Genomic DNA, 22,624 nt, shown 5'->3' on the forward strand with positions numbered 1-22,624 from the left:
CACATGCTGCTGAATTGTACAATAGGTATAAACATGAAATCTTTTTGGGAGGACAAAATAAGAAATAAATAGCAAAATGAATTTCATTCATTTATTCTACTCATGATAAAAACAGGCATCAGTGTCTCCATCTTGGCCCGAGAGAGAATGGGGTGGGCTGTGGCTGTTTTTAGGTGATAAAAAATTATTTTTGTAATGTTGTTAATGTGTGGGATAAAAGTCAGCTCAGAGCCAAAAATAACACCCTGGGTGTTTTACTTGTGAAGTTGGACTTAAAGTCAATGCTGGTAGTTTGGGTAAAAGTTTCTCTCTGAGCCTTAGGGCTGATGACTAAACCCTCAGTTTCTTCTTGTTAAGCTGGATCCTGCCATCCAGGATTTGATATCTGAAATGCAGTTGGCCTGGTGTCAACAGGAGACACAGTGATGTAAAGCTGTGTATCATCTGCAACTATGAAAGTTAATTTCGTTTCTCCTGATGACACTGCCAAGAAGGAACATGTACAGGGTAAAAAGCATAGGACCTAAAATTGAACCCTGGGGCACACCAGGGACACAATTTTAAGGACCTAGGAGAGGTATGTGTGTACACTCACCATAAAAGTTCTATCTGTGAAATAGGATGTGAACCATTTGTGAACAGTACTGGAGAGACCGAGGTGCTTCAGCGAGCTAAAAGAATAGGGTGGTCTACTGTGTCACCTTTCATGAATCATACTTTACTCAAAAATCTAGGTGTTTTATGTTGCACAATATCTTCATAAGTTTAATCACTGACAAAAGCAGCAAAGTTTTTTATGATTCTGATGTACTATTTAAAATCAATTAGGACATTATAAGTAGTTATATTAAGGATTCCCCAGTGTTACGACCCAAAGGAATCAAACATATTTATGAAAGGACACAAGAAACAAGGGTTAAAAATCAACAAGTACATTATCAAATTTACAGGACAAATGACACTAACTGAAATGTATAGGGGGGCCTCACCACTGCTGCTTTAAAGGCAGCGCGAAAGACTCCTGTCTGAGAGGAATTCATCATGTTTAAAAGCTCATCTCTAACAGATCCATAAAAAAACTTTGTCAAGCATCTGAGCATTAACCTGGACATTTACAGTAGTTTGACAATATAAAATATTACTTCTGATAGTGTTTATCTTCCCCATGAATTCGTCTGCAAACTGCTCACAGAAATTAAATAAGACTTGCTAAAATCAGGTTTAAAATGTTGTCAGTGGTTGAGAAGAGTACTTTAGGATTATTTTTGTGGGTGGTAATAATTGTGAAGAAGTTATTGTTTCTTGCATTTCTTATTTCACTGTTTTATGTTCTTTGTTGATAACTGAATCTGACTCTCCATCTACGTTTTGCCCTCATGCATTCTCTCTTGAAAATGTTTAGCTCTTCATTTCTCCATGGAGGTTTTTGTTTGGTTTCTACACTTTAGCTTTAAGTTGAGCAGCCAGTTCTTGAACTGACCGTAGTCTACTGTTAAAACAATAATAAAGTCACATCAGTCAGTAAGTGTCAGACATGGCCAAGTCAGCAACACAGTGTGTCCCTTTTTGTGAAACTCACAAAATTGTTCAATAAAATAGGCTTAGTGGCCAGAGTGTTTGTGCATATCGAAGCAGTGCCACCTCCCCTTTTACCATTCCTTGTGGACAATGCAAAGTTAAAATTAGGTGTTGACGCAACTGTGAGAACCACTGGTACATCTGCACCCAGCCATGTTTCAGTTAAAAATAAGTTTGTTAAGTTTGTGGTTTAATATCAGGTTATTTACAATAAAAGACCTGTTCAGCAGAGCGGGCCTTTAAAAGGCCCATATTTAAAGTTAGTGTGGACTGGGTAACTAAAGGAATTTGTGGTGAATGTGCTTTTGGAAGAGATCAGAGATCATTGATGTTTACTGTAGGTTTATGGAGGATTTTATGCAGTGGTGTGTGGTCAGGACAATCAAGGCAAGCAGCTCTTTCCCCAATAAAATCTAAAATCATTGCGTGTCAAAAGTATAATGAAACAGTTTCAAAATAGATCTAAATAATTCTGTTTTTCCTTCACTTCTGTTTGAAACATGGTTGTAGTTATGGTCCTTTAGTACACCCTACTGACCACTGAGCACACTGCATCAAGAGCAGTTCTGAACGTCTTATTAACTTGTGTTGTCCTGTTCTACGGAGGCCATGCTGCACGAAACAGCACTGAATAAACTCTGAATAAAATAAATCCATGAATATCAAACATCAGAGAGGAGATTTCTAGTGAGTATGTATGTGCAGCAGGAGATGACAACAGCAGCACAAAATTTTAATACAAGTGACTAAGATAACTCTTTTAGCTTCACATTTCTAGTGATTAGATGTTAGTTAATAATACTGGCATTCATTTACAGTGAGCTAGCAGACGGAGCAGTGGAGCGACAGTGTTAGTGGAATAACAGGAATATTACACATGTGTGGACAAAAATGTCTGTTTTGGACCTACTCCACTTCAGGGAAATACAGGGCATTTTCCTCAGGAAAGACGTGGTTTTGATTTGCATCTGTGAGAGGTGACTGTGAGCACTCTATTCTAATGCAGGGCTTTTTAAGGTTAAGTTTGAGACAACTTATAGCATAAATGCACCTGTCTGACCAGTCATTGTTAATATCATGATATGAAAGTTATGTGTAGTACATTACATGTAGTACATATGTGTAGAGTGTGTCAAATGTGACTCATATGGTTTGTAGATTAATAATAAAAGCAGCAACAATAGCAATGAAGTAATAATAAAAATAATAAATAAGTAGTTACTACAAAAAGTGGTATTATTAATTCTTACTGACTAAATATTGATGTCCACCCTGAGTCTGCATGTCGACCCTTAAAAGTCACTGCATTAACTGGTTTTATGCATACGGCATGTGCAGAGTTCAATATTGTATGAGAGAAAGCAGCATCTGGGGATGTTGGGGTATAAGCGGCCCTTTTTAAAAACTTCAGGTCTCTTAAAAAATGTGATGAAATTTTCCATGTAGGGGACTTGATTATCTTTGCAGTAAGTTTTGAGCCATATGTGCAATAATCTTAAGAAGTTGAGGTTCACATCACCAAAAAAGATCCAGAAATGACACACTGTTTGTCTAAACTGTGGATTGTGGTAATGAGGGTTCTCAAGTTGTCCTTGACTGTCTCTGCCTGCTGCATTAAACACCAAATTCACTTTTTTTTGTGATAAACTGTCTACATAATCTGTACTAAACACTCTTGGCCTTATTATGACATTTCAGAACAAACTTGTTAAGATACAGATGACTTCAAAGCTTCGGAGGGGAGGAGGGTTGTAGAACTCCCACGGTAGTTTTGACAGCCCATCCTCAGCTAAAGTACCCAGACGGCCAGTACCTCGCTGTCTACAGTCATTACATGCCCTGATAACACTCCACAGGTCAGACCAGACTGCAGTAGAGCTGATCGAGGCTTTGGGTTTGGCCCCTTGTTGGACCAATGGTATTGGTCTGTACCTGCAGTTGGACGCCGGGATCAGACCCTGTGGGCTCAGAGGCATCTCCGGAATAATGGGCCATGTCGGCGAGCTGGGCATTACTGCTGGGGGCCTGAGTCTTGTCCAGAACTATATCCAGGTCATGTTCCTCTTGGATTTTAAACAATGTGGACCTGTTTTGTTCCAGCTCAGCCATCCACTTTTGGGTTTACCGGTGTACTTTTGTTGGTTGGCTTAGTTTTAAAATCCAAGCTTCCACTGGTAAAAAATGTAGATCCAGATGAAAACAAAGCAAAAAAGCTACCGCATTTTTTACTCTCTCCCTCTAAAAGATGTCATCAATATCATCCGTCAGTATCAGTCAGATGTCGTCATATCAGTTAAAAACTCTGTTCCACCTTGTGTTGTCATGTTTTTAGGATGATTTCAGCCCTGGAATAGACAATTTCTACTGAACTTGAAGGTAGATATTAACTGCAAAACTACCACTACATGACATCACAAGGTGGAACAGAGCATTTTGAGCCTTACAAACTTAGACAGACTAATAAACCAGGTTTACTCAAACATGTGTGAATGAAACAAAACACAACTCCGGGTATGTTTTTTAAGAAGGTAACAATATTATTCATGGCTAAAAGATCCAATAATCCATTTTAATATAGGGCCCTTAATGTATTTGATGAAGTCTTGTCTACCCCAGGTCCAGTGGAGCATGTGCAGCTGTTGGCACCATTCGTGGTCATCAGGAACAAAGAGGTGAATATCTCAGCTGTGGTCCTGCCCAACCAACCCCGCACTGTCACATACTTCTGGTGGCTCGGGAACAACTCAGAGGTAAGGTCATGGAACAGTTACATAGCAAATAAAATCATTTGAATTGTAAAGTTTACCTTGTTTAGATTGACCCATTACATTTGCTTTAGCTTGACTTTTTCAGTAAACAAACTCACCAGGATACCCATTATTCATATGTGTATAACGGGCTGAGTGAACAAGCATTTTCATTGCCAGCTTGTGGGCGCAGTAGTTTAAACAGAGCTTGCCTTTTATATGTAAACTCCCTCCATCTCATTACTAGTCTCAAGTAAAAAGTTGCCAATACGTTAACTATTTTTAGCTTTGTGTCAAATTACCAAGGTGCTGTTTGGACTAATGGTATAGTTACTAATACTATCGCCTATTTATTTACTCTGGTAGTAGCAGCTGTATTTATCAAATTCATACTCTACTGCTGCTATGTTAAAGTATCTGTATGTTACTTGTATTTCTTCTACTGCCTTCTGTGCCTTTTATGCCTTGCCGTGTAATGTAAAAGCAACTAAAACAAAATTAAAATGCATTTTGTTGAATCAGAACCATATGGAAGCAACCGCCAAGGACACTATACTTTATGTCCCATCAGGCATGTTGTCGGATGAGACAGACCGTCGTTTGTTGGTCATAGTTCAGCATAAGAAAGACAGAACAATTCATTCAGAAACATGTTCTTCACCAGTCTATGTGAAGTGGACGAGAGCTAAAGACTTAACTGGTAAATCTTCAACTTTTTTACCCATTCCTACCAATAAAAACTGTGTTGCTGAGCGTATTAAGTTGACGTCTCCTCCTTCCGTTATAAAACCGGTTCAGTGAAATATAAACGTTTCCGAACTTGAGCTAGACCCAGCTCTTTTATTAGTTTGATGCAACTTTTCTTATTACTCTGCTAAAGTTACATAAGAGTTCAGAAAAACATAATCAACTTCAATAACCATTCCCTTTCACCAAACAAATAGCAACGCTTTGGGACTGTCTAGACAACTCTTTTTCACGGCAGAAAATGGTCATCATGAATTACTCTGGGATAAAAGTACCATGATTTGTACTTTTTTACATGTTTTGTTAAGAGATTGTGCAGCAGATTTTAGCAGTATACATATTGCTACACATATTAGCGATCCTACAATGTTTTAATTGATTAAACACAAACAAAATACTTTAGCCTATTGATATGTATATGTTTTCTCCAAATCATTATACTTTCATATGTTTGCACGTTTACAGATAATTGTAGTTAAGTAAGACGGATACGTATTAGTACTTGCTGTGGTTTAAACTAGATAGATAGATAATAATTGCAATAACACAAATATTTTGGTGATTGTAAGTTAAAATATCTGAATATAAAGCTACGGATGCAAGTTGATTCAATTAATTGATAAAACATCTTAAGTAAGGAAAATGATGCTGTTTCCAGGAGATGTTGAGGCTTTATGTTGAGAGAGCAAACTGATCACAAACCAAAAAAAAAAAAAAGTGTTTTGCCTGCTGTTTCACCATAAATAGTTGAAATGCGTTTGTCGGTGGCCTTTTCTTGCAGAGATACGCCGCTATACAAGCCACGCATAAAATTATCACATTCATTGCAGCCTTTACTTAATATATGGAATAGGTTATCAAAAGGCTTGGTGCATACTTTGAAACCAGGTACAGGTATGAATGGGGTATGGCAGAGCAGCCAATCACGAGTTGTATGTTTTCAAAGAGCACATGTTCCCTTCGTCTGTTATTTCTGCACTATTGCCTTTGTTGCACGGCTGTCTCCTATGCAGAATAAATCCATAGAACTCTACAGAGCAACCGAGTCTAAATCCACTCTTCTTTTGCTCCATAGCGTTCCATAAATCTCTTCTCCACATCACAGCTCCGTTAGCCCTTATAAACCTGGGAAAAACAACCAGATTAGAGCCCAAAAGAGTGTCATGAATAAAGCATGAGCATGTGCATTGAACAGATGCAAGAGAGGACGACGTCACTCCTCCACAAAAGTTACTTACTGCACTCTGTTAAGATAAAAGTTAAAATGCACTGCCTGGTCAAAAGAAAAAAAAGAAAAAGAAAAAGTAGCCACCTGGATTTAACTAAGCAAATAGGTTGGAGTTGCTGCCGTTGTTCAGGTCTAGGTTCAGCAACTGTGCTCAAAAGAATGAGGTCAGCTGACACCTGAATATACTGAATGACCAGGTTATTCCATCAATGGATTTTTTCTTCCCTGGTGGCACGGGCATATTCCAAGATGACAATGCCAGGATTCATCATGCTCAAATTGTGAAAGAGTGGTTCAGGAGCATGAGACATCATTTTCACACATGGATTGTCCACCACAGAGTCCAGACCTTAACCCCATTGAGAATCTTTGGGATGTGCTGGAGAAGGATTTGTGCAGCGTCAGACTCGACCATCATCAATGCAACATCTTGGTGAAAAATGTATGCAACACTGGATGGAAATAAATCTTGTGACATGCAGAAGCGAAATCAGAACAATGCCACAGCGAATGTGTGCTGTAATCAAAGCTAAAGGCGGTCCAACAAAATATTAGAGTGTGTGACTTTTTTTTTTTGGCCAGGCAGTGTAGGTTAAGGCTAGGCAAGTAGTAACTATGGTTAAGATTAGGATCAGTCTTCAGGAAATGTTTGTAAGTCAAAAAAGATGAAAAGCTTAGTGCTCAAAGATGAATCATAATCACAACAAAATTGCAATTTAAATGGTTGTGATTGCTGCAAATATGTGTTGTTTCTTATGTCAGAAGTTATGCAGCTGATTTGAAGGTATTGTATGCAGTTTGAGCTGTTTAAAAAGTGTTCTTCAATCACAAATTAACCTGAGTTGCCAGAGCCTTAACCAAGGACACATACAAGTTTTTCTCATTCTCAGGCCATGCCGCATGTGAAAGCTCAGAACCTCCAGAATTCCCTCACTGAACCGCAGAGGCTGCACTAGGACGGATAAAAGATTAGCTGCAGGCCTCATATCCCAGGAACACGATCATGAGATGTTAAAATAAGGTGATATTATTTTGTTGTTCAGCCCGTGATCTCTCTGGATGGCAGTATCTCGCACACATTCAGCTCTGAGGGCATGCACAGTGTGACGGTGCAGGTGGCTGTGGGGAGCTCCATACTGCAGGACACCAGGACCATCGCTGTCAAAGGTCAGTGAAGTCTGCTGTTAAATATTAGCTGGTTGCACATCATAAAATACATAATGTTAAAGTTCAATGTGTGACTTTTATGATGGAGTGTAGGCTGCGTTCTTGCACAACAGAATAGATATGTATGGTCATTGTCTGGTAAAATAAAAACAATGAAATACTGTTTTGTAACTCCCAGGTCAAGCAGCAACAGATAACAGATATTCATGAGTAGAATGTTCCACAGTATGACTTTATCAAAAACATATTGATATCCATGGCTGCAAGTATTTGGCGCACCAGGCCATGTTATAAGTTCCATATGTGGAGTTGAGAAATTTAGGCTTAATTAACGTCATGCTGTTTTGTTTTGTTTTTGTTGTTGTTTTTTTTTACATTTTTCTGATGGATTGATCAACCTTTCAATCTCAGCCTCCCTGACATATTGTGATGAGACCAGAGTTCAGACCCTTTGTATAGAGGAGGAAAAAAGTTACCTAGGTTAAAAAGTTGAAAACACATCTAACCCACACATTAACAATAAACAAAAACCTTTTATTCTCCCCATCTGCTTCACTCATAAATAGTCCAGATTCTGCTCATCATTCGGTGAAATAAACTGCACCTCCTTGAGTCAAACATTCCCATTACTTTCCCCTCTCTGAAGAATATGCCTCCATTTGATATGAAGTGGCCCTGCATCTGAAATTGGATGATTTATTACCTGCGGATGGTTATGGTGTAAAACTGTGACATTTTTCTAATTATCGCGAAGTGCATCTTTAGCCCCAAGCGGAGCAGGGGACATGGGGGACACCTTTTTCTGCAGCTCATCCTCTGTTAACTACCTGAGCTCAGACAGAAGGTAGGGCAGTGGCACAGCCTTGTCTAGATTATGCCTCCAAGTGCCACTGCGCTAATACAAGGGTTCTCAATATATGGTACAGGGGCCACTGGTGGTACACAGGAATGAGTTTTATGTTTGTTTTGTGTGTTTTGATTGTTGATAGTCCTATACTTTGGTACTAGACTGGACTTTGAAACAGTGTTGTAGTTTGTTATGTTTAGTTTATTCTAAAATTCTGGTTAAATGGTTGGATTTAAGTGCATTTTAAGAGTTATTTATCTTTTGTTTTGATTGCATATTTTTTATTCTCCTCCTGTTGTTGTACTTCTGTTGCAACATGGCAATTTCTCCATTATGGGACAAATACAGGGTCTCTTATCTAAATGATGTTATCTTTAGTCCTGGTTTAGGCTTAGATTAGTTCCTTAGATATAGTTTATTCTTTCAAGATGAGATCAGACATTTAGTCTTGGTGTGCAGTTTGATTCATGTTTTAGTTATTGTTTTGTAGTTTTTAAATCCTTTTGCTCCATAGTTGAATTTGTTTAGACATGGTTAGTGAAGATTTACTTCAGATTTAAACTTAAAACTATGAGTTCATTAAGACTAGTCCTGATTTAGTCCCGTTCAAGTCCAGGTTTAGTTCCGGTTTAGCCTCAGCTACATCCTAAATATAATGTGCTGTGTAAAAGTGAACACACCTTAAGTATTTTTTGTATGTCTGATGTTGTTCTGATTCAGTCTCAATTTAGACTTGAAGAGTCCATTTGTAAAAACAACATAAACAACAAGTGACATTAAAAAAAAAGTAATTGAATACTTGCAGTTTGCTTTTTGTACACCAATGTTTTTTAAAAGCGAAAGGTATTTTAGTGCAATCAAAACATTATTTCATTTCTTCTTGGTAAAATCCAGTTGACACCAATTTCATTGCTAATACCTAGAAAAGGGTAACAAAAGGAAGAAATCATTTTGAACACACGAAAGAAAAAAAAAAAAAAAACATGGACAAAATCTTCTTTTATGGTTGAAAAAACCTGGATGACTGAGGGAATGTGGGTTTATAAAGTGTAACTCCAATGAAGATAATGGGAATGACAGGCCCATGTGTCATTCACAGCTCCTTAAATGTGTGCGAGACAACTTGTTAAAACAGTTTGAGTCATCTCGGTTTAAAGTGTATACGACAGTTAATTGTACTTCCTGGTTGGATACGAGCAGTAGATATGATGTGTGTAGATGTAATTTCATTGTTACATAGCAATTGTAAAGTTAAACAATAGCTATGACTTGACTAATAACATATCCAACAACACCTTTATTTTGTTAAATCAGTGTTTAATCTGTCAGAAAATGTCTTCCTTTGTAATTCCTTTGTATAATTTCCTTGTATTTTGGGTGTTAATGACGTAGGTAAGTATTCCCTTTTAGAACTCACTGCTACTTGTATTTTTATACTTTTCTTCTCAACTTTTTCCCACGAACTGCCACTTGACTGATGTAAAACTATGTTAAATATTTATGACTTGGTGGCACGATCCCACCAAACCTAGAACTAAACTAGAAAAACATGAAAACTTGTCATATACACTTTAAGTCTCTTCATTACGTAAATCATTTAAAGATGGTACTTTCTAAGCCAAATAATATTTTCAAAGGTGACATGAAAAGCTATTAAACTTTTATTAGCACCACTCTCCTCTTTTATTCCAACAGAATTCTTCAAATCACTACTTTTATCTTTCTCACCCAATCTGGACGAGTTCAATCCGGACATCCCTGAGTGGCGGCACGACGTGAGCAGAGTAATTAAGAAGTCTCTCCTCCAAGTGAGTCATTTCATTTCCTATGGGCTTTTTTCCACCTCATATTTCTAGCCCTCGGCTCAATTATTTCTCGTATCCCTATCACCTCCGCTGGCCCCCACTCGCTGCTCACTGGTGCGTCTCGAAAGCACCCTGGGGTGTCAGTGTGATCCATCAGATGACGGGTGCCTCCGCTTCCCCTGTACCCGAACCAAGATGGCTTCCTGGGTTTTCGAAGTGGAACATAAATGGTCTTGAGTTGCTCATAGAGAGTTTGTGGGTGGGTATTTATTGCAGTGTGGGCACTAAAATCTGTTCAAACTCTTATCAGGGAACAAAATCAGGTCCCCATGACACAAATCCTGTATTATTAGATGAACGACATGGTTTAAAGGCACTATGTAACTTTTTTAATGATGTTATTGATTTACCAAGAATGTCCAACTTGGAATTGATCTTGCATTTCATCATAGCACGCGTTCTTACTGTGAGTAGGCTCTCCACTTCTCAGATCCGCCCTGAACTGTGTATCTCCATGGACATAAACATGTTTAATGCCATACTGTGGGACATCTAGTCAAAGCATAGCAAAAGATGAAATTTAAACTTGTCAACTGGACAAATCGTTGTAGGAGTGAATATGTTTCACTGCTATTAGGGTTGTTAGGGTCGTTAAAGCTGAAACTGGAGACAATAGTTGTTTACAGTTTCAGTGTAGTGAGCCCCTCCCTTCAGATAGATATATATACGGCAGTGTCCATCAGCAATCTGACCAGAACTGAAGAAGCAGCTTGGATGGAGCAGTAAAACGGCTTCACTCCTACATCGATTTGTCTAGTTGACAGATTCAAATTTTGTTTTGCTATGGATCAGACCTGAACGACTGAGAGATTACACAGATATTCTAGTAAAAGCAATAACATCTCTAGAAAAGTCACATAGTGTGCATTTAAAGTTAAAATACAAGTTAAAAATGGTTAAGGTTTAGGTTAAGTCTATGTAGTGACTAAGGTTAAAGTTACGATCAGTCTCCAGGAAATACAATGTCCCCGAAAAGTATGAAAAGCCAGCGTGTGTGTGTGTGAGGTTGGCGAGGCAGGAGGTTTTGTGATGGGGTTGGAGGTAGGGGAGGGTGGGTGTGGTGGAGGCCCGCCTTTCACTGAAGTGCCACTCATCACTCTATTCTCAGCTCATATCAAGAGCAGAGCTGTGACGGGCCAAGCCTCTGTTCCAGTGGTGTTTAGAGCTGCAAGAGGAACCATAATAACAACAGAATAGCAATTTAAACAGCAATTTAAACTTGGTGCAGATATTTGGGAAATACTATAATACACAATCATTTAATCTGTACTGTGACATCAAAAAGGATTTTCTTCTATACTCTTTCTTTTCTACATCTTAGTAAAATATGAACTGCAGAGATTTTATTCAGTACAATGGTTCTTCAGGTGACTATGTTATGCAACTGATTTAAAGGTACACTAGGTAACTTTTTCTGTCACCTGCTAGTGAAATGTTATTGCTTTGTTTGAAATGTTGTTTGAAATGTTAAAAAAATAGATTAGATTAACCTAAAAATGCCTGGAAAAACACAAAATCTTACTGTAAGTATGATTGACCTTTACAGATCTCACCTGCAGCTTGACCTGGCTGCGTCACATGCTTGTCTCCATGGAGATAGATAAGATTAATGCTCTTCTGTGGGAGACAAGAAGGTGATGGGTCCTTCACCAGAAAACTTACACAGTGCACATTTAAGTTGCACATAAATATTCCCTCTAAAGGACACTACTGTAATGCGATACAAGAACTACTCCAACTCTTTTGACATATATTTATTCTATCCAGTTTTCAATTGTTTCAAAACATATATCACAAACTCCCTTATACGTATTAGTTACTTTATGAAATGCAAGTTCGAAGTCTTCAGTAAAGTTATTTATAGGCAGTCGATGCCCGTAACCCACTTGCTTTTGTTTATGCTTGAACCCATTGGACAGAGGCAGTAAATTTGATCCTTAAATTAATTAGCAGGATTATTGTGCTCTCTCCCAAAGGCCCGTGTGCTTCAAGTGCTGTAGGAAATCACAGTGCTTTCATTTCAAAGAGCTGGCAGCGCCTGAGCATTAGGACGTATTAGATTCTACTCTCGAAACATAAAGTGGAGAGTGTTACTGAAGTGTGGGCTTCAAAGTGAGAACCGAGGAGACTCTGGCTTCAAATGGTGTAAGAATTCAAACAGTTCTGTATTTTTTTTTAACGCAAGAATGCTGTTGGTTGTGTTTAGTGTTCTTTGTCGGGTTTCATGAGTTAAGTGTTGCATAGCGTAGCTGCTCTACACTCGATGTCATGAGCTATTATGTTCAGATTAGAAGCCCCTCCCAAAAGCTTCTCATTAAGGTTTTTATAGTTGCTTTTGGATCAAGAATACATGCTTTTTAAATAAGAATCCCATTTCAGAGCAAGGTGATTTGAAATTATAAGCTCAACTATAATGTGAAAAAGCTGTTATTCACGACCATAGTCTGTAGAAAGAAGTGGACTAAGGGAGTGTGACGTCACCCATAGTGTTCAGCTCCAGTCAAATGAAGCCCATCGAGACTTGCAGTTATAGGTTCGAATTTGGAGCGAACTTGCATATTTAGAATTCTGCCCGCGAGTATCATAGCAACCAAAGAGCCAATCCGGAACAAGGCTGTTGAATCAGTGGTTTAGCAGGGACCGGGTGCTTGCGGGAGTGATCTCATTGAAAGAAGGCGCATGATTTGTCTCTTATTAATGTTTATATCTTGAATCAAGGACACAATAGCGAAATAAAAATACCTGGATCATGTAGAGCGGGTTGATATGAACATATGACAGTTTTCCAATGTAAAGTGAATTGGAGCCAGAGTCGATGGAGCAGAAGTGCACCCATGCTCACGCTTTATTTGGAACATGGCGACTAGCAGGTTAGCTATGTTCCTTTATACATACAGTCTTTGTGACAGAGGAGGCAAAATTGTGGCCATAACATTCTTACATCAAAATAGCAATATTCAAGTAAAGACTTTAAACATAGGCTTATATTTTACCTGTGTTTAACAATTTTTCATTTTATTTATTTTTTAAACTGTCACTCAAATCGTACCTGTCATTTCCAGTCTATAGTGGTAAATCTTGCTAATTGGACTCATGAATCTATATAACTTTTCTGTTGTCTCTATGGAACTATTATAGCTTTTAATCTTCCGCAGTATGGCATTAAGCCTCTGTCTATTCTTCATTTATTTTGTTGCTTGAAAACACCTTGAAAAACGTACTGTGAGTAGGCTCTTCCTTTCACAGATCTGGCTTTTAACATTGCCTGGAGACCAAACAGAATGACAGTTGCCCCGAAGACAGATAGGTTTAATGCCATACTGAGGAACATTCCAGGCAGAGCAACATAACCTGCAGGAGAGTTACTTAATGCACAGTAAATCTTGATCTTGAAATCCTTAAACGCGTGGTAAAAGGGGTTATTTTGTTGGTTTGGTTGTGGTTGCGTTTCAGAGGTGATGGTCTCAGTGCAGTAAACAGCTCCCGGACTATAAAGCTCCTCCATAAACAGCAGATGAGATAGAAGAGGCCGGACACAATTCATTTAACTCGGCTGCACTTCTGTGGGGGACAGAGTGGGATTTTCATGGCGTCACTGTGCACTCTTCACCCTTTGTGCCTATTCGAGAAAATAAAAGACTCTAACTTGTTTTTCATTCACTTTTTTCTTTTTTTTTCTTTTACATTGTTAATTATAATATTCTTTACATGGGCAAGTCAGGGTAACATGACTTTACTTTGTGATCACTGACGTTTATAATACAGTGGATTTGAGCCTTGAAAGTTTATTTAAGACCTAATCAAATATTTGTCTGGCAAATCCAAGATATCTCTCTGTATTTTTTGTACAGATTGATATCAGTCTCATCATTAAGTCCTCTGTTGCGTCTCAAGCTCGGTCAAACGTGATCGTACAATCAGATCCCTTTTCTTCAGTGACACATGTGAAACGAAGGAGCTCATCGGTCACTTATGATTTAAAAATAGAATCAAATTTATCTCACCTCAGATTAACCGAGTTTAGTGCTTTGCTCATTGATTCTGCAGAAATCCGAATGTTTTTCAGCACCCTGTCCTGTATTTATTTCCTTGTGGACAATGCGTGTCCCCAATTGGCTAATCCACCTGTCAATCACGTCCATTTTAAAACAGGGAGATCTTCATAAAGTACTGAAGAAGTGTATACACTGGATCCCAGGCAAATAATATACTGTATGCATAACAAATTGCCAGGTCCATCTATCAAATTGTAACTTAGACAATTAGGTAGGTGATGCTAAATGTCGCTTGTCACCTTTTTCTGGAATTTCTGTGAGCGCTGCCATCACTATTCAGGTTGTATTATTTTATATGAGCCAATCTTGACAGCAAATAAGTTCTATACGGACTACAGAGCCGCTTTAAAGCCTCCCAGAGAATCGGTGCAGTGTTGACTTGTTGGTGCTCTAGAATATTGAACATTTTACACAAATCAACCTGCTTTATATCATTTTGTAGCAGCAAAAATGTTTTCCAAATTCACAATTGAAATGAATGTGATTCCCACTTAACAAAAAGTGCCACCCCAAAGAAAGCATGGTTTAGCTTTTATGGCACATGTATTTACTTATTGTGTGTTTTTCTTTTATCTCTGAATACTTCAACAAATGTTCTTCTGAAAAAATAAATAAATATAATAATAATAATAATAATAATAATAATAATAATAATAATAATAATAATAATAATAATAATAATAATAACTTGCATACTTGGCAACCTGACGCAAAAAAGAAAATAGCATTGTTTAAACTTGACTACTGGAAACACATTTTGGTTTTCTGTTTAATATCATGGATTTTATCATTACTTTTAAAAAATATACGCACATCTGCTTTGATTCTTTATCTGTCATCTTTACCCATCTCCATCAATCCTCTTTTCTGATTTGTGTCCAGAAGTAATGTTTGCTCTGGTTTGTGCACAAAAGCACTTGTGAAAGATGATGGAGGAGTTTTCAATGGGCTTCTACAGCTCAATAACTCCATCTTATTCACTCCATTAAACAGCTGCAGTGTTGATGGTCTACTCTCAAATAGCCGCGTATGGATCTGAGATGTGTAATTCCCTTCATAATGGTCTCTTATAACATAGACACCACAAAAAGGAATCAGTTTCAGTTTTATAAAAATGTTTTCAAAAGTACAAGTCAGATGATCAAGTTACACAGACTCAAACTTGACCCAAATACGAGAGTAATAATAGTTGTATTCAAGATTCTGAACTTCATGTAAGGATTATTAAAGTAGATTAAAGCTATAGTATGTAACTTTTTAGCTAAAAAAAAATGAAATATGTGTCAATATAATGTGAGCAGGCTTGGATATCCACAAACCTGACTCTTATTTGGCCTGGAAATGCCGTTCCTTTGGCTATAACCCTCTACATTATGACCTTAAGTGTGGTTTTAACTTTCTATTTCCATGGAGTCAAGCACGTGGCATACTAAGTCCAGAAAGTTGCATACTGTTGCTTTAATTTGGTAAATCATGTCATTTTTCAATAGCATTAACCTTCTGCTAATGAGTAAACTAATCTTATCATATCTATTCATTGTATTTATAATTTTTATACATGTTTTATGCATTGATTTTGCTTTGATTGATGTGTTGTTTGTCTCTAGCCCTATTACCTCCTCTTGCCATCTTCTTCCCCCTGTTTTACTCCCCACATAACGACTTTTACACTGTATAACTGGTGCATTCTGGTTTATGGGTCTGGACTGCACAACAGCGTCTGAAATAAAGAGGTGACCAGTCCACACGCTCTTTATAAAATCACTGAATGGTTTATAGAGTTTATGTGGTAAAATGTGTTGTAGCGTTCACAATGGCTCAGAGTTTGGAAATGCAATGAAAGCCACAAGCTAAAAAAGTTTCTCTGCTCGGTGAACAGATATAGAATAGTTCACAGTCTACGTGCCACAAATACCTCTTAGTTTGCAAAAGGACTGGAAGATCTGTGTTGCAGTATTTTAGGGAAAGCAATTATTTTTTATTTGATTTTAGATCATTTTGGAAAAAAAACCTAAACATTTAAATTATTCAGAGATTTTGCAATGTCATATGTAAGAAAAAAAGATTCCCACTGCATAATTATGAACTGCATTTTATTCAAAAGCTTGGGGTGTTGTTTTTTTTTTACTATATTATACTATAGTATGTACTATACTATACTTGGAGGGTGGGCCACACGCTGTTCTCCATGTTATTGCTTTACCTAGAATGGCATTAAACTAAGTACAAAGTACAGTGTTTTATATTGTCTTGAAAAGCCTTGTTACTGTGAGTGGGATTGCCTCTCCACAGATCTGACCTGTAAGTTGGATGGCATCACCTGATAATTTGACAGTTTAATACTAAGGTACATTCAATTTGATCAATCTTTTTTTTCTGTTCTATTTGGTTTATTATATTAAAACAAACAAAAAATATGTAAAAAAAAAAATCAGAAATTAGCCAAGGTTTTATGTTGTTTTGTTTTTTTTTCCCAAATCAACAGGCATGATGGTAAATAACTTGTAACTTGTAACAGATTGGTAAAGTGACTTAAACTAAATATTTGAGTATAGTCCTAGTACCTATGTCTTATTTTGAAGCCTTCTTTTCCTAAGCACGTGCCTTGTCGTGGCGCTGTGAGAGGACTGTGGACATGACTGTGGACATGCTGAGATTTTGCTAGAAACCATTTGTGCCATGTGAACAACTTTCTGTCTTGAGTGCAGTGTTCCCAGGCACTTAAACACACCAGAGTCTATTAGGCCTCAGAGGAAGTCCTGTTAACTTTTTATACTTCAATCTAACGCTCCTATTTACAGAATTCCATTATATCTATGTCCTGTTGTGAAAGTGTTTGAAATTGGAACATATAGAAGCACTTTTTCCTTTCAGTCAGGTCTATTTTATTACAATCACAACTGTCTCTCCACTTATTCTGTCATTCAGTACTTTAAAGAAGACATAGTATATTTTTTTAGGGTTTTTAATACTGAACTATTAGTAGATCCTTATTTTCTGTGTAGAGTTTGCATGTTCTCTTTATGCCTGCACCGATTTCTTCGCGGTGCTCCGGTTTTTCCTACCACTAAAATCATAGGGTCCCCTTTCGGCTCAGGACTCCCCTGGAAAAGAGATTCTTAGTCTCAGCAGGACTACCCATGTTAAATAAAAGTCAATCATTTTAGATTTTGGTCATCGCAAATGGCTTTAATGATCTAAAATGCCTTAAGAATAGAAACAGGATCATTGACTCCCTGCGAACTGCTGAACTGCTTCTTATGTAAATGAAAATCTATGGCTCACAACACAAGAATTTTGTCTATGTTTTACTGCATGACATTTTTTAATCCAACACATATGACCTGAAAATAAGCACAGGGCTGTGGGAGGAGACAGGTGAAAACTGAAAACTGAGATTTTAAGAGCAGTCATGCCTCAAGTGTAGGACTATACAGGACTATACATCAAAATATAACTTTGAGTAAGCTAATGATGAGAGAACATTGTTTCTAGCATGTTTAGCTCATGAATTTTGTCACATGCTCCCTTTGAAATGCAGCCATATGAAACGTCATCTGACATACGAAATATATTCTGTGTTTACATCCCCCTGTATGGTACAACTTCATGGAATAACTTTGACCTTTCCTTCTGGATATGCCTACCTCTGACACACCCTGGCTTTGGATATCCCATAAAATAGAGAAGTACAAAACCATATCTGAAACAGTACAAAAATAATAAATGTTCAAATGTTACAAATGTCACAGACTTACAATGACGCTTTACTCAAGACTAATATTAGTTAAATGCGCAGTATGTAGCTTTCTGGAGGTGGCACGTCAGCTGAATGATTCCGTATAGAAAGTTAAAACCATACTTCGGAACATTCTCCGTGGAGGTTGTGTGGAATCCGTGAAAGACTATAGAGTTGTTAAGTGTGATGTCACCTCCTCGTCCAAGGCAGGCAACAGAAAAAAAAAGCTAGAAACCAGTCAGTTGGACCAAGAAGTGACATCAGACAAGTGTATAGTGAAAGAAACATTTCCACTTATCTGAAAACTATATCCAATTAATGCACTTGAGTAAATGTAACTCCCCGCCTCTTTCTCTCTCTGTTTTGATCTCTCCTGACAGAATTATGGTGATACAGTATATTTTGACCAAGAGAGTATATTGTGATAATGATCTGTCTGTGATACTTAACTTACGACTTTTATTTCCATTTTTTTCCAGGTCTCGGACTTCCCAGAGGAGCAGCTCTTGGTGGCCGTGTTCCCAGGAGTCCCCACTGCAGCAGAGCTATTCTTACTGCCTCGCAAGAACCAATCAGAAACACGCAAGAAAACTGAGGAGCACCTGGAAAAGGTGGGGGATAATCTGGTTAACTGGGTAATTCTTGTATTGTAAATTATGTAAGTGTTTATCAAGCCAAGGTGTGCAAATGGTAGCCAGCGAAGGAAACACATTAAGTATATATATAATCTTTTTTTTTTTTTTTTTACTTCTAATAACTAAGTGCTTCTAAAATAAGAAAATGTCCTCAAAAACATGTCCTTTTTTTTTTTACAATTTGAATTTTAATAAAACGTCTAATGTCTAAAATGTCACAACCCATAAATATTTAACTGGCCGTGCTATTTTCAGTCTCTAATGTGAGCGTAGTCTATTTGAGCTAAATTTGTCTTACTCCAGTACTGATATATTTTATAAGCAGCACTTGACGTCCTTTTTGTCCGATAATCAGGAGGTGCAAGCTTGGCAGGCTAGTTATTGCTAGCTCTACCGCCACAGTCAAACTCTGCTCTCTGCAAGTTGTTGTGAAAAGAGCTTATAAACTCATTGTGGTGAATAACTAGGATACTCAGAGTGCATAAGGTAAGTGAGGAATCATTTTGAACCACTGCAAAGCGTTTAAAATAAAAGTACTTCTGTTTTTTTTCTCCACATTTTTAAGTACAGTGCCTTTAAACTGATGTAGTATTCATATCAGAACTTGGAAAAAATCTAAGGGGAATGCATCTAATTCATATCTGAAAAGAACCAAAATCATATGACCAAAAACCAAAACAAACGTACCTGTATCTTTAAATATATTCTTCTTATCTTTCAAACAGGCATCAGACATCATCGTGAGCGCTCTGAACCAGAACTTGGTGGAGTTTGAACTGAAGCCGGGGGTCAGGGTCATTGTCTACAACACACAGCTAACACTAGGTAAGACTCCTTCTATTTACAATATAAGCTGTCAACAACCCTTCATTTCTCATATATTTAAATAACAGCATGGTATTTTGAATTCTCCATAATAAAACACCAGAGAAGAAGAGAAGAGACAGGCATTGTATCTATCCATACCAATTATAATTCCTTTCTCTCGATGGGCAGGGAGAAACAAAAGGACAGGAGTGGTTTTAAATGAGACTACTTGGGATGTGGATCTTTCATGTTTCATCTTTCTTGTTGATGAATTTGAACCATGTATGTATTTATTTTGCTTATGGTTAACTGTTTTGATTTGCTTGTTACCAAAACTGTGTAACATGCCTATCATACCTAACCCTATCTAAAAATGACACCTTAGACTGTTGTGTATCTATTTTATTTAACTCGTACTCTGTATAATGAAGTGGACTAAGAGAATGAGCCCGCCCATGAATGAATGAATGAAGCTCACTGAGGCTCGCAGTTATAGGGGAAAACTTGCATATTAGGATTTCCGACCATGAGTATCATAGCAACCAAAGAGCCAATTCGGAGTGAGGCCGTTGAAGGTAAATCCCCTTCCCGCCTGCACTGCTTTTTTTTTTTAGCAGGGACACTTAGCAACGCTGTCAATCAAACCTGTTGCTAAGGCTAGCGAGAGCAACCTCAGGAGAAGAAGGCGCATGATTTGTCTGTTATTATTGTTCATATGTTGATTTACGGACACAGCAGCGAAATAAAAATACCAGGATCATGTAGAGCGGGTTAATACCAACATTTTAAGACCAAAATGATGAGCCTGACAGCTGCAGTTAAAGAGAGAGGGGTGACAATTTTCCAATGTAAAGTGAATTAATGGAATTGGAATCAGAATCAATGAAGCCGGAAGTGTGCCCCTGCTCACTTCCTGTTTAGACTGTGGCGGCGAGCAGGTTAGCTATGTCCATTTATATATACAGATTTAACCTTCAAGATTCATGTGGCAGGACAGTAAAGGAAATTCAGGGAGCTGTATGTGCTCAGATCTAACCCTTAGGTCACTCGACAGCATCTTTTTTGCTATTTTAATGTAGAATAAAGTAATTATCCTGTCATGGTTTGCAACTAAATAGCTTTTTTCGGTTTAATCCTATGCCATTGCTAACCCTTAACCCTATTGACAAGTTTTAGTGTAGTATTTGTTACCACACACAGGCACAGGAATGCAAACTCCACACTGAAAAGTATAGTCCAATAGTTAACAACCTGCTCCACCATGTTTATGCAGTTCATATCCTATAGTCTATCTCCCACAGTTTTTCCATCTGTATACCGGACTGAGCACACTCGTATCCACGCTCCACCGGTTTTATTTGGCCCTGAGTGTCTCGGGGGCTGCTCTTGGTTGTCCGTTGTTCAAAGTGAGGAGTATTAACAGGCTGGAGAGCTGTGACGTTCTGCTTTAGTGCTATGACATTGGAGGTGTACTCAGCTGGATCCCTCTTTATGTTTCACCTCGGAGAAAAGGTCTAAAAAGCCTTCAAGCTGCTCCGAAAAGGTCAGAATCAACCGTGCCTCTGTCTCCTGCCTGTGGAGAGGAAATACAATGGCAATGACAGACGCTATATGCAAACGTATAGGAGTTATAAGGTCGAAGGCTGCCGGGGATATTCATGTGGTGTGACGTTAACTAGGGTGCATTTATGTGATGGGTCCTATATATGAGACAATTGCAGAGTTGTATTCAGAAATGTTACCAGGAAGCTTGTTATTCCTATCTTGTTCCTCCTGTCACAAGATAGATTCACTGACAATGGCAATAAAACTTGTTCTGATTTTGATAGATGGATAGATGTGGATAGATGAATGGATATATCTCCATAGAGGTATCGTGCTTTGCTTGACAAGTTCCAGGATGTCATACAAAATAAGCAAGTTCTCCTTTTCACAGATCGAACTTGGACTGTTGGTGTCATCTATTGTCTCCATGGAGATAGATATATAGAGAGTTCATCTGTCTAGCATTTATTCTATTGCAGGTATTTTTTAATTACCTTGAGACACATGCGTTCATAGTCTTGTGTTGTCACCTGTCATTCCTGGAAAAGCAGTAACGTATCCATGAAGACAAACGTGCGGCAGACCCTCCACCAGAAAAGTCACATAATGCACCTTTAAAGTATTCATCGCTCTCTTTCAGTCTCTCCTAATTCAAATGAATGTGCAATTAACCATTTCAGATTTACCTGCTGCTGTCACTGTCTCCCAAAACAGAAACAAACAATTTCACGGTAGCTCAGTTTTTGACGTTTGCGATATCGAAAACACACGGATCTCATTTCTGGATCCATTATCATAGTGACAGATGTAAAAGATAAAGTCTACAGTATTGTAATGAGGAACGCTGTTACCTTTTTGAGGCTCTTCTGCAGCCAGGAGAAAGTGAAAAGGTAGAAGACCAAACCAGGTAAAACAGTATTATTGACCTGGTCTCAGTTATACATCCATCTCCATCGTTATTATAAAGCACAATTGCTCTCTTCAGCGCTCTTCATTGCATACCCTACAAAAACGCAGATACAATTATGCCAAAAACAAATATAATTTCTTAAAAGCAGTAAAAATAAGGAGAACACTGGGTGGCGGTGGTGATTCATTTGGCCTTTTTAAAATGCCACTGCCACGCCCCAACATATCTACTCTATTATTGCAGAGGACACATTTCCCTACAGGGACAATGTGAAGTGTACTTTAACCTTCATTATTTAACAATGGAGATTCAAAAATAAGTAAAAAAGAAATTCAAATATTCCTAACTGAACAAGGGTAGAAAAGATTTGTTTGCGCCTTACCGCCATGACCTTGAGAACATCCGATCTCGTTCGATCTCAGACGCTAAGCAGGGTTGGGCTTGGTCAGTACTGGGACGGGAGACCACTGGGAGTACCACGTTACACAGTGGAGCAGGACTAGGCTCATACAACAATCCGATTGCCGGTTGTCCGTGCTCCATCGTGTCTTTGGGCAAGAAACCCACCAGACCTCCAGAGTTGAAGTACAAGTGTATGAATGAGACTATGTTGATGGAATTTAGATTGTAGCTTCAATCTGGCAGTTATAAAACAAAACAGATACATGTTTAACTCTAAAGCAATAACCACCACATTTGAATATGTCTTCATGCCTATTTCAAAGCATAAATACTGAAATACTTAATACTTTTG

General features: G+C 38.0%; 1 protein-coding gene across 1 annotated transcript in view; it reads left to right on the forward strand.

The window, feature by feature from the left end:
• The window catches only part of sorcs3a (sortilin related VPS10 domain containing receptor 3a), a 327,550-nt gene that overhangs the window by 298,439 nt on the left and 6,487 nt on the right, over window positions 1-22,624 (forward strand). Inside the window, exons 20-24 of the mRNA XM_033971295.2 lie at window positions 4,195-4,328; window positions 7,344-7,467; window positions 10,010-10,122; window positions 18,453-18,584; window positions 19,334-19,433. Of these exons, the coding sequence (XP_033827186.1) occupies window positions 4,195-4,328; window positions 7,344-7,467; window positions 10,010-10,122; window positions 18,453-18,584; window positions 19,334-19,433 (603 nt within the window). The remainder of the gene's footprint in view (window positions 1-4,194; window positions 4,329-7,343; window positions 7,468-10,009; window positions 10,123-18,452; window positions 18,585-19,333; window positions 19,434-22,624) is intronic.

This window comes from Periophthalmus magnuspinnatus, chromosome 1 (genome assembly GCF_009829125.3).
Source record: "Periophthalmus magnuspinnatus isolate fPerMag1 chromosome 1, fPerMag1.2.pri, whole genome shotgun sequence".
In the NCBI taxonomy this organism is placed as follows: domain Eukaryota; kingdom Metazoa; phylum Chordata; class Actinopteri; order Gobiiformes; family Gobiidae; genus Periophthalmus; species Periophthalmus magnuspinnatus.